Source organism: Hylobates moloch, unplaced genomic scaffold, assembly GCF_009828535.3.
Source record: "Hylobates moloch isolate HMO894 unplaced genomic scaffold, HMol_V3 SCAFFOLD_21, whole genome shotgun sequence".
In the NCBI taxonomy this organism is placed as follows: domain Eukaryota; kingdom Metazoa; phylum Chordata; class Mammalia; order Primates; family Hylobatidae; genus Hylobates; species Hylobates moloch.
This window is the reverse complement of record NW_026652296.1, coordinates 25,030,306-25,046,216: the sequence shown is the minus strand read 5'-3', so window position 1 is coordinate 25,046,216 and position 15,911 is coordinate 25,030,306. Positions and strand designations below refer to the sequence as shown.

Below are 15,911 nucleotides of genomic sequence, written 5' to 3'. Positions count from 1 at the left end.
CATGTTAAAAAAACTAAGACACAAGAATCTTAACATTAAAACAGAAAGTAGCTCTTCAAGAGACTAAGCATTACAAAATTACATACACTATTTAAATCTATCAAGAATTCATCCAAATTGGTACCACATGGTCGTGCTATACAATCCAAAACAAATGTATTATTTTTAAAAGGTTTAGTGAAATGTTTATTTTAAAGTTTGATCACATCAGCTATAGGAGTAAAGTGCTAACTTACAAAGCTTACAGTTTGTGACACCAGTGATAATGCATGCATACTGCTATTTTCACCACCAACTGGTGAAACAATGAAAAGACAGTTTACTTTTACTGAGATACCGAAATGAGTCAAAGACTATGTTAGCCAATATAATTCCTTTGTTTTTAGTGTGAAATACTATGGTAGGGCCTAATTAAAAATAAAAACAATATGGAGAACAGTAAAACAGTCAAGTGACTCTAAGCTGTGATACTGCCTCTTGTATTTTTTTTTTTTTTAATTTCTATTCAGGGATCCAAGAATTTTAGTAATTATTAACTGAGCAGCAGATTGCCACTGGACTGTTTTTAAGATTTACTATCACCAGTCTTACATAGATACATAAATTTTAAAATCTCACCCATTTCTTCTTATAAGACTATTAGAAGATTTAACTTGCCACAGACTGGTCATGCTTTGTTATTCTTGGACCCCTGCTTTTTCCCAAACCACTACATTCACCTTTTTGCTATACCAAACTGGAGGTGGTAATTCTTAGTTGAGTCATTTTACCTAGGGGACCACGGTACAGCGATAAGTCACTCAATTACTACCTTATGATTGACAGTTCACACTGGAATCAAAGGTGAATTCATGGGAGTAGAGGTGAGATATCGTTAGGCAAGTCTACAAAGAGAGATAGATGGGCATTTATTCATCACGCTGAAGTGAAACTACTGCACAATATTATTACATCAATAGCATATATTTACTTTTGTAAGTTACACGTAATGCATCTCTGATAAGATAAATCAAGAGGGCTCCGGGGAGGTTAGTTTACATTTCAGCAGTAGTTTCGTGAATAATGCTAAATTAAGAAATATATAAACCTCACCGACATGTTTTTTCTCACCTTCTTGTAAGGAGCCTCAAGCATTGCTTCAATATCAATATCGTCTGCCATTTTCTCTAAACGCCTAGGAAAAGAACAAGACAATTTTTCTTGAGTAAACATTTTTTTGAGACGAGTTTCACTCTTGTTGCCTCTAACATTTTCTCTAAACGCCTAGAAAAAGAACAAGACGATTCGGTGAGTAAACATTTTTCTTTTTCTTTTTTTTTGAGACGGAGTTTCGCTCTAGTTGCCCAAGCTGAAGTGCAGTGGCGCGATCTCGGCTCACTGCAAGCTCCGCCTCCCAGGTTCAAGCAATCCTACCTCACCTCCCGAATAGCTGGGATCACAGGCGCCTGCCACCACGCCCGCCTAATTTTTGTATTTTTGGTAGAGACGGGGTTTCACCATGTTGATGAGGTTGGTCTCGAACTCCTAACCTCAAGTGATCCGCCTGCCTCTGCCTCCCAAACTGCTGGGATTACAGGCGTGAGCCACCGCGCCCGGTCTGGTAAACGTTTTTCAAATCGACTGAATTTTTCTTCTCAGCCGACACACTCGAAAACTTAAGAAAAACCTCCAAAAGCCCTACAATGAATGACTAAAATGACACGCACTTTAACCAGGTTTGGCTTATGTAAGTAAATCCAACACGCCTCTTACACGAAACACACGAAAATGAAGACTTCAATATCCAATATTTAAAACTCTGCTATCAACTCCAAAAACAGAAACTGGGAGACCCGAACGAGAGCGCCTCTTTCCGCGCAAAAACCCGCGCTGCCATTTTAGGGGCAAAGGGAAACTCCCTCCATTGGGAGGGGTTATGAGCCAAGGCAGCGTTCAACTGGCGCCATGTTGGGAGGTCGCGGCCGGCCCAGTCCTCAAAGGAGACAGGTCACCATTCTACCGCGGCCTCTCGGGGGTCCCTACCGCCCCAAGAATCCAGACTATACCCGACCGGAAAATAAGGGCGCGGTCGCTGAAACAGGGCCGATTACTCGAAAACCACCCCGCACCCCGGTCGCTAAAGAGCGCCAAGAGCGCCCCTCAGCCCAAAATGGAGCCAAACCTCGAGAAAACTGGGATAATACGCGGGTCCGCAACGCCCCGTACCTGTTCCGGCTTTCGGGCGCCTGTGGTGCTCGTGTTCGGGAAGAGACTTCTGCTGCTGCTGCTGCCGCCGCCGCCGCTGCTTCTGTTGCTACTGTTAAGCCCCTAGGCCCAGGCCGCGGAACCGCCCAGCCCGAATATCAGGCTCCAAGGACGGCTAGGCCCGAGCGAATCTAAAAAAAACAATGGAATTAGGGAAGCCCACGCGGGAGAGCAGGACGGCGGCTTCGGCAGCTCAGGATCCACCCCTGCGACAGCGTCGACAAGCTCCCTGAAATGGCGGCCGCTGCTTCCTTGTACTCACATTCACCAGCACACATACACACACACAAACACACGGGGCCTCACAGAGCCCTCAGCACGGGCTCTCGCGAGAAGCTGCCTCAAGCTCCAAATTGGAGCGGCCGAAGTATCGCGAGACCTAAGTATGGCTCCAGCGACCGTAGCCCAATCTCGCGCAATGATTGCGCCACAGACATTCCCATCCCCCATTCAGAGAGGCGCCTTTCACTCCCCCTCCGCGTAAGCACCCAAATCTCGCGAGACAGAGCGGGTGTCTAGGGCAAAGACAGTTGGTAGGCTGCCTGTCAATCTTTCAGAGAGCTCCTCGCTGAGTGGAGCTCAGCGGTCACCTCCCCCTCGTGGCGCCTCCTCACGGCCATCTGAAGATTCCTCCGGCACAGCCGATTGCCCCCGCTCCGGCCTCCCACACAGATGGCAGTCAAGGTCGTCATAAGGCAACCTAGTCCTTATGGCGATAGGATAAAACGGCCATATTCAGATTATCCACCGAGGGTGGAGACGAAGTGGAAAAGTGTATCAGAAGGCCAGAAGAAGAGACCTTTAGGGGTAGGGGGAGATAATAAAAATAGATTTCTCTGTCATTTGGAGCCAATGGCGCGGCCTCCACTGTCGAGCTTTGAAACAACCTTGGAAATAGTGGAGAAAAGCAAAGAAAAGGTGGAAAAAATAAACTCTTGCTTCCCTTGGCATGGGATCAGTTTTGTGCCCCGAATTTAATCAGCTCTTGTGTCAGAGTTGCTACCGTTCTTTCAAAAATGTTCCCCTTCCTGAATATTACTGAAGAATTTAGTAAAAAAGAAGACACCCGCCACAAAAAAAGTCCCCCTTCCCCCTGGGACCTAGCTCCTCTCCCCTGAAGTCTTCCAGATGCCAGGTAATTAGAGTATGGATTAGCCATTTGTTCTTTGGTCAGTAGTGTGTGAGGTTTCCTCCTAGATGCTGAAAAAAAAAACTGGAAAGAAGTCTTCAAAGCAAAAATCTTACCCTCTAATCTTAACAGTCTGATGATTGAGGGCAGAAAAGATTCGAAATGAGACGCCTTGATTAGTGTAACTAGCTGCTCCAACACTGTGTGACCTTGGACAAGCAAATTAACCCCTCAGAGCGGATCTTTTATTTCCTGATTTAAAAGAGGACATACTTAGTAGCTAGTCTAAGCTACTTGAGACTGAAGAAGGCAGGTAATGCTCACTACTGAATTTTTAGAGGTTAGCAGGGCATGTTTGCCCAAGTGGACCCTCAGTAAATTAATGAATGAAGGCTCAAAAGGGCTATAGTGAAGATTAAATTATATGTCTGTAAAACGCCTGGCAAATATTTAATCTTCAAAACAGGTAACTTCTGTTTCTGCTAAACAAAATTATTTAGAGAAAATATAGATGTTAAGTGGTTTTGCCTCTCAGGTTAACTTTACACACAGGTTAGGATTTATCTCAGAGGATTATTAATAACAGTTATTTTGTAGTTAGAATACTCCCTTAATCCTTTTTCTGAAAATTCAATCCTCTTTTTATTTCATTTCTGAGACAGAGTCTTGCTCTGGAGGCCGGGCGCAGTGGCTTATGCCTCTAATCCCAGCACTTTGGGAGGCCGACGCGGGTGGACCGCCTGAGGTCAGGAGTTCAAGACCTGACCAACATGGCGAAACCCTGTCTCTACTAAAAATAATAAAAATACTAGCCGGGCATGGTGGCAGGCGCCTGCAATTCCCAGCAACTCGGGAGGCAGAGGCAGGAGAATCACTTGAACCTGGGAGGCGGAGGTTGCAGTGAGCTGAGATCATGCCACTGCACTCCAGCCTGGGTGACAGAGATAGAGACTCCATCTCAAAAAAAAAAAGAAAAAAAAAGAAAAGAAAACCGTCACAGGAAATTGAAGCATAATATGTCAGAAATAAAGCAAGCTAACCTCTGCTATCTCTTCCAGCCCCCCAGTAATTCCAGTATTATGACTTGTGCAAAATGAAAGCATGAAGGTGGCACTTGGTTTTTCTTGTTTGTTTAGGAACATGACATGACAGAATTTGACCTTAACCTCTAGACTTGTTTGGGAAGAGGAAGGATTTAAGCTCTAAGTCGCTTGATGATTTAAGATCCCTTAAATAGTTTTCTGCTCAAGGACCATCAGAGGCAATGTGGCAACTTAGCAGATCATCAAAAAACGCCATTTGGAAAAATCAAGTTTCTGAAACAAGTATTTTTTATGTTTAAAAGAAAATATCCCCAGGCATGGCAGCTCATGGCCTGTTATCCCAGCACTTTGAGAGGCCAAGGCAGGAGGATTGCTTGAGTCCAGGAGTTTGAGACCAGCCTGGGCAATATAGCAAGATCCTGTCTCTATAGAAAATTTAAAATTAGCCAGATGTGGTGATGCATGTCTGTAGTTCCAAATATTTGGGAGGCTGAGATGGGAGGATAGCTTGAGCCCAGGAGTTCAAGACTCCTGTCAGCTAGAATCATGTGCCACTTCACCCCAGCCTGGGCAACAGAGCAAGACCCTGTCTCTTAACACAAAAGAAAATATCACGAACATAATATGCTTTTCATTCACTTTACAAAACTTTACCAACTCTGGTTCATGAACTTTCTATGTAAATTAATTCCCCTTTCATCATTTTGCTCTCAAAAGATAGAGGAATAGAGCCTGAAATAGAGCCAAAAAGGGAATGAATATACTTAGAGAATTTGGCTGAAAACTAAATGTATTTTACCAATGTGGATTTTTAATTTTTTAATTATTAAGGGTACATTTTAAATGTATATGTTTATCAGATACATGTGGTTTGGTTTGGTTTGGTTTCGTTTTTTGTCCCCAAAAATCTACAGCAAGTAGAATTGTTTGGTTTTTTAATTGAGACAGGGTCTCACACTGTCCCACAGGCTGAAGTGCAGTGGCACCATCATAGCTTACTGTAACCTTGCACTCCTGGGCTCAAGCAATCCTCCCAGCTCAGCCTTCCAATTAGCTAGAAAAACAGGTGCACATCACCATGTCCAGCTTAATTTTTAAAAAAAATTTTGGCTGGGCACGGTGGCTCACGCCTGTAATCCCAGCACTTTGGGAGGCCGAGACGGGCAGATGATGAGGTCAGGGGATCGAGACCATCCTGGCTAACACGGTGAAACCCCGTCTCTACTAAAAATACAAAAAATTAGCCGGGCGAGGTGGCGGGCGCCTGTAGTCCCAGCTACTCGGGAGGCTGAGGCAGGAGAATGGCGTGAACCCCGGGGGGCGGAGCCTGCAGTGAGCCGAGATCGCGTCACTGCACTCCAGCCTGGGCGACAGCGAGACTCTGTCTCAAAAAAAAAAAAAAAAAAAAAAAAAACTTTTTGGGCTGGGTGTGGTGACTCACTCCTATAATCCCAGCACTTTGGGAGGCCAAGATGGGTGGATCACCTGAGATTGAGAGTTCGCAACCAGCCTGACCAACATAGAGAAACCCAGTCTCTACTACGAATACAAAATTAGCCAGGCGTGGTGGCACATGCCTGTAATCCCATCTATTTGGGAGGCTGGGGCAGAATTGCTTGAACCTGGGAGGTGGAGGTTGCAGTGAGCCGAGATCGCGCCATTGCACTCCAGCCTGGGCAACAAGAGTGAAACTCTGTCTCAAAAAAAAATTTTTTTTTTGTAGAGATTTGGGCTTCAAATGTGATGTTTTGATGAAGGCATATTATGTGTAATAATCAAATCAGAGTAATTGGGGTAATCCATCACCTCAAGCATTTATCATTTCATTTTTTTTTTTTTGAGACAATTTCACTCTTGTCGCCCAGGCTGGAGTGCAATGGCGCGTTCTCGGCTCTCTCTGTCTCTCTCTCTCTCTCTCTATATATATATATGTATATGTATATGTGTGTGTGTGCGTGTATATATATATATATGTATATATATATTTTTTTTTTTTGGAGATGGAGTCTTGCTCTGTCGCCCAAGTTGGAGTACAATGGCACAATCTCGGCTCACTGCAACTTCTGCCTCCCAGGTTCAAGCAATTTTCCTGCGTCAGCCTCCCAAGTAGCTGGGATTACAGGAGAATGCCACCACACCTGGCTAATTTTTTATATTTTTGGTAGAGATGGGGTTTCATCATGTTGCCCAGACTGGTCTCGAACTCCTGACCTCAAGGGAATTGCCCGCCTCGGCCTCCCAAAGTGCTGGGATTACAGGCGTGAGCCACCTCGCCCAGCCTTTTTCTTTCTTGAAACAGTGTCACTTTGTCACCCATGCTAGAGTGCAGCGGCACAATCACAGCTTACTGCAGCCTTGACCTCCTGAGCTCAAGAGATTCTCCCATCTCAGCCTCCCGAGTAGCTGGGACTACAGGCACATGCCACCAGGCCCAGGTAATTTTAGTATTTTTTGTAGAGTTGGGTTTTTGCCATGTTGTCCAGGCTGGTCCCCAACTCCTGGCTCAAGGAATCCTCTCCTCTATGCCTCCCTAAGTGCTGGGATTACAGGCGTGAGCCAGCATGCCTGACCCTTTTTTTTCCCCCTATATGGCTAGGACAATGGGAAACTTAAGCCCGTTTCATACAGATGTAATTAATTTTAACACTCATGACCTTTGCCTGATTTAGGCAGATGAAATTGTATCTCCCCACCCAGGTTCCTTCTGCACTTGATTATCTCATCAATCTACTGATGGATTGAATTGTTTTAAATACTTGCCTGTCTATTGGCACAATGTCAAGGGTATTCTAGTGACATATCCAAAGGTTTTAACTTAAATTTGTGAATCATGTTTTTTGAGACAGTCTTGCACTGTCTCCCAGGCTGCTTGGAGTGCAGATACTTAGTTATGGTTTACATGGTTTACTGCAGACTCAAACTCTTGGGTTTAGCTTCCCAAAGTGAATTATTAGGTTTTTTTTTTTTTTTTTTTTTTTTTTTTAGGTTTTTTTTTTTTTTTTTTTTTTTTTGAGATGGAGTCTCGCTCTATTGCCCAGCCAGGAGTGCAGTAGCGCAACCTTGGCTCACTGCAACCTCTGCCTCCTGGGTTCAAGCGATTCTCCTGCCTCAGCATCCTAAGTAGCTGGGATTACGGGCACCTGCCACCATGCCTGGCTAATTTTTTTGTAGAGATGGGGTTTCACCATGTTGGCCAGGCTGGTTTCGAACTCCTGATCTCAGGTGATCTGCCTGCCTTGGCCTCCCAAAGTGCTGGGATTACAGGCATAAGCCAACATGCCTGGCCTGTTGCTTGTTTTTTTTTTTTTTTTTTTTTTTTTGAGACGGAGACTCAGTCAGTCCACCCAAGCTGGAGTTGAGTGCAGTGGCTTGATCTCAGCTCACTTCAGTCTCCTCCTCCCAAGTTCAAGTGATTCTCCTGCCTTAGCCTCCCAAAGCAGCTGGGACCATAGGTATGCGCCACCACGCGCAGCTAATATTTGTATTTTTAGTAGAGATGGGGTTTCACCATGTTGACCAGGCTGATCTTGAGCTCCTGACCTCAGGTGATCCGCCCACTTTGGCCTCCCAAAGTGCTAGTATTACAGGCCTGACCCACTGCACCCAGCCTGGTTTTTTGTTTGTTTTTTTGAAATAGTCTCACTCTGTCGCCCAGGCTGCAGTGCAGTGGCAAGATCTCAGCTCATAGCAACCTCCACCTCCTGAGTTCAAGCAATTCTCATGTCTCAGCCTCCTGAGTAGCTGGGATTTCAACCAAGTGGGCCCAGGTAATTTTTGTATTGTTAATGCACATGGGGTTTCGCCATGTCGACCCAGCTGGTCTCAAACTCCTGGCCTCAAGTGATTGGCCCTCCTTGGCCTCCTAAAGTGCTGGGATTACAGGTGTGAGTCGCCGTGCCTGGCGGAATGATTAGTTTTTAAGAAGAAATCTAGGCCGGGCGTGGTGGCTCAAGTCTGCAATCCCAGCACTTTGGGAGGCCGAGGCAGGTGGATCACGAGGTCAGGAGATTGAGACCACGGTGAAACCCTGTTTACTAAAAACACAAAAAATTAGCCCGGCGCCGTGGCGGGCGCCTGTAGTCCCAGCTACTCAGGAGGCTGAGGCAGGAGAATGGCGTGAACCCAGGAGGCGGAGCTTGCAGTGAGCCGGGATTGCGCCACTGCACTCCAGCCTGGGCAACAGAGTGAGACTCCGTCTCCAAAAAAAAAAAAAGGAAGAAGAAATCTAGGCCAGGCGTAGTGGCTCAAGCCTGTAATCCCAGCGCTTTGGGAGGCCAAGGTGGGCAGATCACATGAGGTCAGGAGTTTGAGACCAGCCTGACCAACATGGTGAAATCCCGTCTCTACTAAAAATACAAAAAAATTAGCAGGGGGTGGTGGCAGGCGCCTGTCATCCCAGCTACTTGGGAGGCTGAGGCAGGAGAATCACTTGAACCCAGGAGGCGGAGGTTGCAGTGAGCCGAGATTGCACCATTGCACTCCAGCTCGGGCAACAGTGGGAGACTGTCTCAAAAAAAAAAGAAGAAATCTTTCAAGGATACATCCCTGGCTACCTACTTGAGGTTGATACCACATTAACTTTGCTTGGGATCACTGTCAAAAATCCTGTCCTCAAACTCAAGATAATTTCGTTAGATCCGATGTGAACTAGATAGGGAAATAACTGATGCTTTCTGTCAAGAGTTTTATCTTTGGTCAAAAAAGTAAAGTGTTTTGGCCGGGCGTGGTGGCTCACGCTTGTAATCCCAGCACTTTAGGAGGCCGAGGCGGGCAGATCACGAGGTCAGGAGATCGAGACCATGGTGAAACCCCGTCTCTACTAAAAATACAAAAAATTAGCCGGGCGTGGTGGCGGGCGCCTGTAGTCCCAGCTACTCGGAGAGGCTGAGGCAGGAGAATGGCATGAACCCGGGAGGCGGAGCTTGCAGTGAGCCAAGATCGCGCCACTGCACTCCAGCCTGGGTGACAGAGCGAGACTCCGTCTCAAAAAAAAAAAAAAAAAAAAGTAAAGTGTTTTGAACTCGTCATAGTTATGGCAATGAAGAAAATTAAGGGGCACTCATAATAGCCCATGTGTCCATTCCATGGCCAAAAGGATTGCCCAAAATGCTACTTTAGATTAAAAATAAAAGCGAAAAGATTCAATAGACGGTAACATAAAATGTAATTTACAACACTCATTTAGAGCTTATCAATGAAATATACTGTTTACTGATTCAATCAGTAAGTGTTTATTTAGTACATTTGGTAGGTAAAATACTCATTAAGACTATTTGTGGCCAGGTGCGGTGGCTCATGCCTGTATTCCCAACTTTGAGAGGCCGAGGCAGGTGGATCATGAGGTCAGGCATTTGAGACCAGCCTGGCCAACGTAGTGAAAACCCATCTCTACTAAAAATACAAAAAATTAGCTGGGCGTGGTGGCGGGCACCTGTAATCCCAGCTACTTAGGAGGCTGAATCCCTTGACTCTGGGAGGCAGAGGTTGCAGTAAGCCAAGATCACATCACTGCACTCCAGTCCAGGCGACAGTGCGAGACTCCAACTCAAAAAAGAAAAAGAAAAAAAAAGACAGTTTGTGAGCACAAAACTAATCAAAAGGGTAATCCTTTTTCCTTCAAGAGTTTCCAGTTTTTTGAGAACACCTGAAGGAACATAAAACCATATTGAAGATACTGTTTTGCATTGTACTAATAAGATTTTGCATAAACTCAATGCTTTAAACATCAAAAGTCAGGGTCTCGGCCAGGCACGGTGGCTCACACCTATAATGCCACCACTTTGGGAGGCCAAGGCAGGGGATCACTTGAACCCAGGAGTTTGAGATCACCCTGGTCATCATAGCAAGACCCTGTCTGAGAAAAAAGATGGAGTCTGGCAGTGTGTCCCAGCAGGCATTGTTTGGTGGCATGATCATAGCTCATTGCAGCCTCAAACACCTGGGATCAGGAGATCATCCCACCTCAGCCTACCAAGTAGCTAGGACTACAGGCACACGCCACTACACCTGGCTATTTTTTTTTCTTTTTTTTTTTTCATAGAGACAGGATCTCTCTGTATTGCCCAGCCTGGTCTTGAATTCCTGGTCTGAAGCAATCCTCCCACCTCAGCCTCCCAAAATGCTGGGATTATAGGTGTGAGCCACCTAACTTGGCTAATAGTATCAATAATAGCATATTTACATAGCACTTCACACATTATAAACCTTTTCCTATATAAAATCCCATTTATTCCTCTAAATCAGTTTATTTCCTTTGTTTTTTTTTTTTGAGCCAGTGTTTCGCTCTTTCACCGAGGCTGGAGGGCAGTGGTGCGATCTCCACTCACTGCAACCTCCCGGGTTCAAGGGATTCTCCTGCCTCAGCCTCCCAAATAGCTGGGATTACAGGTGCATGCCACCACGCCTGGCTAATTTTTGTATTTTTAGTAGAGACGGGGTTTCACCATGTTGGCCGGGCTGGTCTCGAACTCCTGGCCTCAGGCGATCCGCCTGCCTCGGCCTCTCAAAGTGCTGAGATTACAGGCGTAAGCCACCGCTCCCAGCCTTGTTTATTTCCTTGAATGAAATACATTGAAATGATCAGACTATAATGGAAGTGCTCGCAGAATCTGCTTCTGAAAGTACCTGATTTATATATTTTATCAGAGCAGTTAGGGAGATTTTTTTTCAACATTTTGTTATGAATATTCTCAAACAGAGGTTGTCAGAATAGTACAGATGCCCACCATCTATTTTACATTTAACATTTTTCAGTGTTTGCTGTATCACATATTCATCTATCCGTTTGTCCATCCATTCATCCAACTTAATTTTTGTATGCTTTTCTTTTTTTTTTTTTTTTTTTTGAGACGGAGTCTCGCTCTGTCCCCCAGGCTGGAGTGCAGTGGCGCGATCTCGGCTCACTGCAAGCTCCGCCTCCCAGGTTCACGCCATTCTCCTGCCTCAGCCTCCCCAGTAGCTGGGACTACAGGCGCCCGCCAACACGCCCGGCTAAGTTTTTTTTTTTTGTATTTTTAGTAGAGACGGGGTTTCACCATGTTAGCCAGGATGGTCTCGATCTCCTGACCTCGTGATCCGCCCGCCTCGGCCTCCCAAAGTGCTGGGATTACAGGCTTGAGCCACCGCGCCCGGCCTTTGTATGCTTTTCAAAGCAAATTGCAGACATCAGTATACTTTATTTCTAAACACTTCAGCATTGCATAATCTTAACTAGAGTTTTTTTTTAATCTTAACTAGAGTTTAATAGTATTCACAATGTTTTTAAATGAAATAATATTTACATATGGCAAAACGCACAAATATTAAATGTACCAATAGATTAGTTCTGACAAATGCTTACAAATCAGGTAATGTTCTGTTAACTTTATTAAGTAAAGAAATGGCAGACACAGGCACAGAGGGTCAGAGAAAGCAGTGTATTTTGTCCCAAAATATCCTGATTTGACAACCAGAGAAATGGATAAACCATTGCAAATTAGGAGGCAGAGTATTGTTTAAAAACATCTGCTAGCAGAGGCAAAAATAATGCAATCGGGCACAGCATTGCAAAAGATTTAGGAATTAAGCAAATCTAGCAATAGAGAGGAAGATTCTGCTGACAAGGCATCACAGGATGGAGATATACCTTGAAAATGAAGGATGGCAAACAAAAGAAGCATCAACTCAACAGTGGTTTTGAATGAAAGGCATGTGATTTCATGATATGAGTGAATGACCTTGTACAATGAATAGCCCAGAAAGACACAGCATCTCTGAAAGGATATAGCTAATAGACTCATTCTTTTGGGGTCTGAAAAAAATAGGTTCTTAACAGTCATTTTCTGTAAGAGGTCTACAGACATACATCTTGCCCAAACATCTCTGAATAACCAGCTCCCTAGCCTACCTAGGTGGCAGGAACCTGTAATCTCAGCTACTCAGGAGGCTGAGGTGGGAGGACTTCTTGAGCCCCGGGATTCATGTACAGCCTGGGAAACACAGTGAGACTCCATCTCTAAAATAAGTGAAATAAATAACCAGGTGCCATCTCAATATATAAATGAAACATCAGAGTTGGAACATGTGCATCATAGACATGAATTGTATGCTATTGTTGTAAAAGAAGCAAGGGATGCCGGGCGCAATGGCTCAAGCCTGTAATCCCAACACTTTGGGAGGCTGAGGTGGGTGGATCACGAGGTCAGGAGTTCAAGACCAGCCTGACCAACATGGTGAAACCCCATCTCTACTAAAAATACAAAAATTAGCCAGGCGAGGTGGTGCGCACCTGTAATCCCAGCTACTCGGGAGGCTGAGGCAAGAGAACTGCTTGAACCCAGGAGGCGGAGGTTGCAGGGGGTGGAGATTGCACTACTGCACTCTAGACTGGCCAACAGAGTGAGACTCCATCTCAAAACAAACAAACAAGCACAAAAAGCCAACATAGGATTTTGGTGAGAATGTGGAGAAATTGGAACCCTTATAGTTTATTGGTGTTGATGTTTACATATTAATGATGTAGCTGCTATAAAGAACAGTTTGGCAGTTACTCAAAAAGTTAAACATAGAGTTACCCTATGACCCAGCAAATACATTCCTAGGCATAACAAAATAATTTAGAACAGACATTTGGCTGGGCACAGTGGTTCATACCTGTAATCCCAGCACTTTGGGAGGCTAAGGCGGGCAGATCACTTGAGAGGAGTTCAAGACCAGCCTGATCAACAAGGTGAAACCCTGTATCTACCAAAAATACAAAAATTAGCCAGGCATTGTGGCGTCTATAATCCCAGCTACTTCGGAGGCTGAGGTGGGAGGATCACTTGAACCTAGGAGGTGGAGGTTGCAGTGAGCCAAGATCACACCACTGCACTCCAGCCTGGGAGACAGAGCAAGACTCCATCTCAAAACAAAAAAACAGACAGTCAAATAATTACTCATACACAAGTGTTCATAGCCGCACTGCTCACCATAGCCAAAAAATGAAAACAACCCAAATGCCTATCAACTGATGAATGGATAAACAAAATGTAGTATATTCAGACAATGGAATATTATTCCGCCATAAAAACGAAATACTGATACATGCTATAATGTAGATGAACCTTGAAAACACTATGCTAAGTGAAAGAAGCCAGACACAAAAGGTCACGTATTGTATGAAACCATTTATATGAACATCCAGAGTAGATAAATCCATAGAGACAGAAATCAGATTGGTGGGCTGGGTGCAGTGGCTCACTCCTGTAATTCCAGCACCCTGGGGGGCTGAAGTGGGCAGATCACGAGGTCGGGAGATAGAGACCATCCTGGTTAACACGATGAAACCCCATCTCTACTAAAAATACAAAAAATTAGTCGGGCATGGTGGCAGGTGCCTGTAATCTTAGCTAATCAGAAGGCTGAGGCAGGAGAATCTTTTGAACTCCGGAGGCGGAGGTTGCAGTGAGATGACATAGTACCACTGCACTCCAGCCTGGGCGACAGAGGGAGACTCCGTCTCAAAAAAAAGAGAGAAAACAGATTGGTCTTTGCCAGGAGCTGGAGGGAAGGAGGAATGTGGGGTGACTACTTAATGGCTATAAGGTTTCCTGTTGGAGTAATAAGAATTTACAAGAACTAGATCCACCTAGTTAAGAGTTCCAGGTAGTGGTAGCGATAGATGCTCTGGATTGAGTTGTAAAGCCCAAAATGAAAAGAGTCAAGAGATTCCTTGAGAAGAGAGAACCAAAACTCAATGAAAATATTAAAAATGCCATGCTGATTAAAGGGGGAAATGCAAATGCAACAGTGACACAAGTGCTTAAAGATGTGTGTGCACTGAAAAAAACATATGGTGTACTGTATAAAAAGAAAAATATTACAAGACCTTTTGAGGATCAGACATCACTGGAATTATTTTCAAAGAAGTCAGATTGTTCTTTATTCATGTTTGGCTCCTATAATAAGAAGCAGCCAAATAATCTAGTAATAGGTCATATGTATGACTACCATGTGCTGGATATGATTGAATTAGGTATTGAGAATTTTGTCTCTCTAAAAGACATTAAGAACAGTAAATGTCCTGAGGGAACAAAACCCATGCTAATATTTGCTGGTGATGATTTCAATGTAACAGAAGATTATAGAAGACTAAAAAGTCTTCTTATTGATTTCTTCAGAGGCCCCACAGTATCAAATATCTGCCTGGCTGGATTAGAGTATGTTCTGCACTTCACTGCACTGAATGGGAAGATTTACTTTCGAAGCTATAAGTTGCTGTTGAAGAAATCTGGTTGCAGAACACCACGGATTGAATTGGAAGAGATAGGACCCTCATTGGATCTGTTTCTGAGGAGGACACACCTGGCATCCGATGACCTTTATAAATTATCTATGAAAATGCCAAAAGCTCTCAAGCCAAAGAAGAAGAAAAATATCTCCAGTGATACTTTTGGTACAACTTATGGAAGGATTCATGTGTAGAACCAAGATAAGCAAACTACAAACCAGGAAAATGAAGGGGTTGAAGAAGCGACCTGCAGAAAGGATAACAGAAGACCAGGAGAAAAAGTCAAAAATAATTTAAAAGAAATTATGGAAAAAAAAAAGAATTTATCAGAACTAGGCATTGGAGAAGGTTGCACAACATTGTGGATGTAAATGCCAAGAATTGAACACTTTAATATGATTAATGGTTAATTTTTTTATGTGACTCTTATCTCAATAAAAAGAGAATAGACTGAGTGCATTGGTTCATGCCTGTAATCCCAGTACTTTGGGAGGCCAAGGGGGAGGATTGCTTGAAATTAGGAGTTCTCAAGGCCAGCCTGAGCAACAGAGAGGAACCCTATCTTTTTTTAGTTGTTGTTGTTTTGAGACAAGGGTCTTGCTCTGTCACCCAGGCTAGATTGCAGTGGCCTGGTATGATTGATGTCACTGCAACTCTGCCTCCTGGGTATAAGTGATCTTCTCAGGAGTGGCTGGGATGACAGGTGTATTCCACCATGCCCAGCTAATCCTCATATCTTTTTTGGTAGAGATGGGGTTTTTCTGTGTTGCCAAGGCTGGTCTCAAACTCCTGGGCTCAAACAATCTGCCTACCTTGGCTGCCTAAAGTGCTAGGATTACAGGGGTAAGCTACCTCACCTGGCCTTGACCCTATCTTAAAAAAAAAAAAAAAAAAAAAAAAAAAAAACTAGCAGGGCATGGTGACATGCACCTGTAGTCCCACCTACATGGGAGGATGAAGTGGGAGGATTGCTTGAACCCAGAAGTTTGAGGTGGCAGTGAGCTACGATGGCACTGCTGCACTTCACCCTGGGCAGCAGATTAAGACCCTGTCTCTTAAGGAAAAAAAAAAAAAAAGAAAGATATTTTTAAAAAAGGAAAGAAACAAGGGACCTCCTCAGAACCTCTAGAATCAAGAGCGAGATGCTGGATGATCAATGAAATGAAAACCCTCAGCCAGGTGCAATAGCTCACGCCTGTCATCCAAACACTTTGGGAGGCAGAGGTGGGCAGATCATGAGGTCAGG

General features: G+C 44.4%; 2 protein-coding genes across 4 annotated transcripts in view; one reads left to right on the top strand and one right to left on the bottom strand.

The window, feature by feature from the left end:
• Nucleotides 1-2,538, bottom strand: part of RBM39 (RNA binding motif protein 39) — a 41,931-nt gene extending 39,393 nt beyond the window's left edge. The window contains exons 1-3 of one of the 3 annotated variants that reach the window (XM_058433257.1): nucleotides 2,206-2,538; nucleotides 1,111-1,174; nucleotides 812-884 (exon numbers count right to left, since the gene is read on the bottom strand). Coding sequence is in view for 2 of the 3 variants with exons in the window: in XM_032143029.2 (XP_031998920.1) it covers nucleotides 1,111-1,161 (51 nt within the window). In the remaining variant the exon portion in view is untranslated. The remainder of the gene's footprint in view (nucleotides 1-811; nucleotides 885-1,110; nucleotides 1,175-2,205) is intronic. The other 2 variants (XM_032143029.2, XM_032143028.2) reach the window with 2 other exon arrangements.
• On the top strand, nucleotides 2,479-14,859 carry LOC116461355 (ribosome production factor 2 homolog). The gene is given in 2 exon segments (XM_032754040.2): nucleotides 2,479-2,724; nucleotides 14,041-14,859. Coding segments are annotated over 2 exon segments (1,065 nt in total).
• Nucleotides 14,860-15,911: the final 1,052 nt, after the last annotated feature.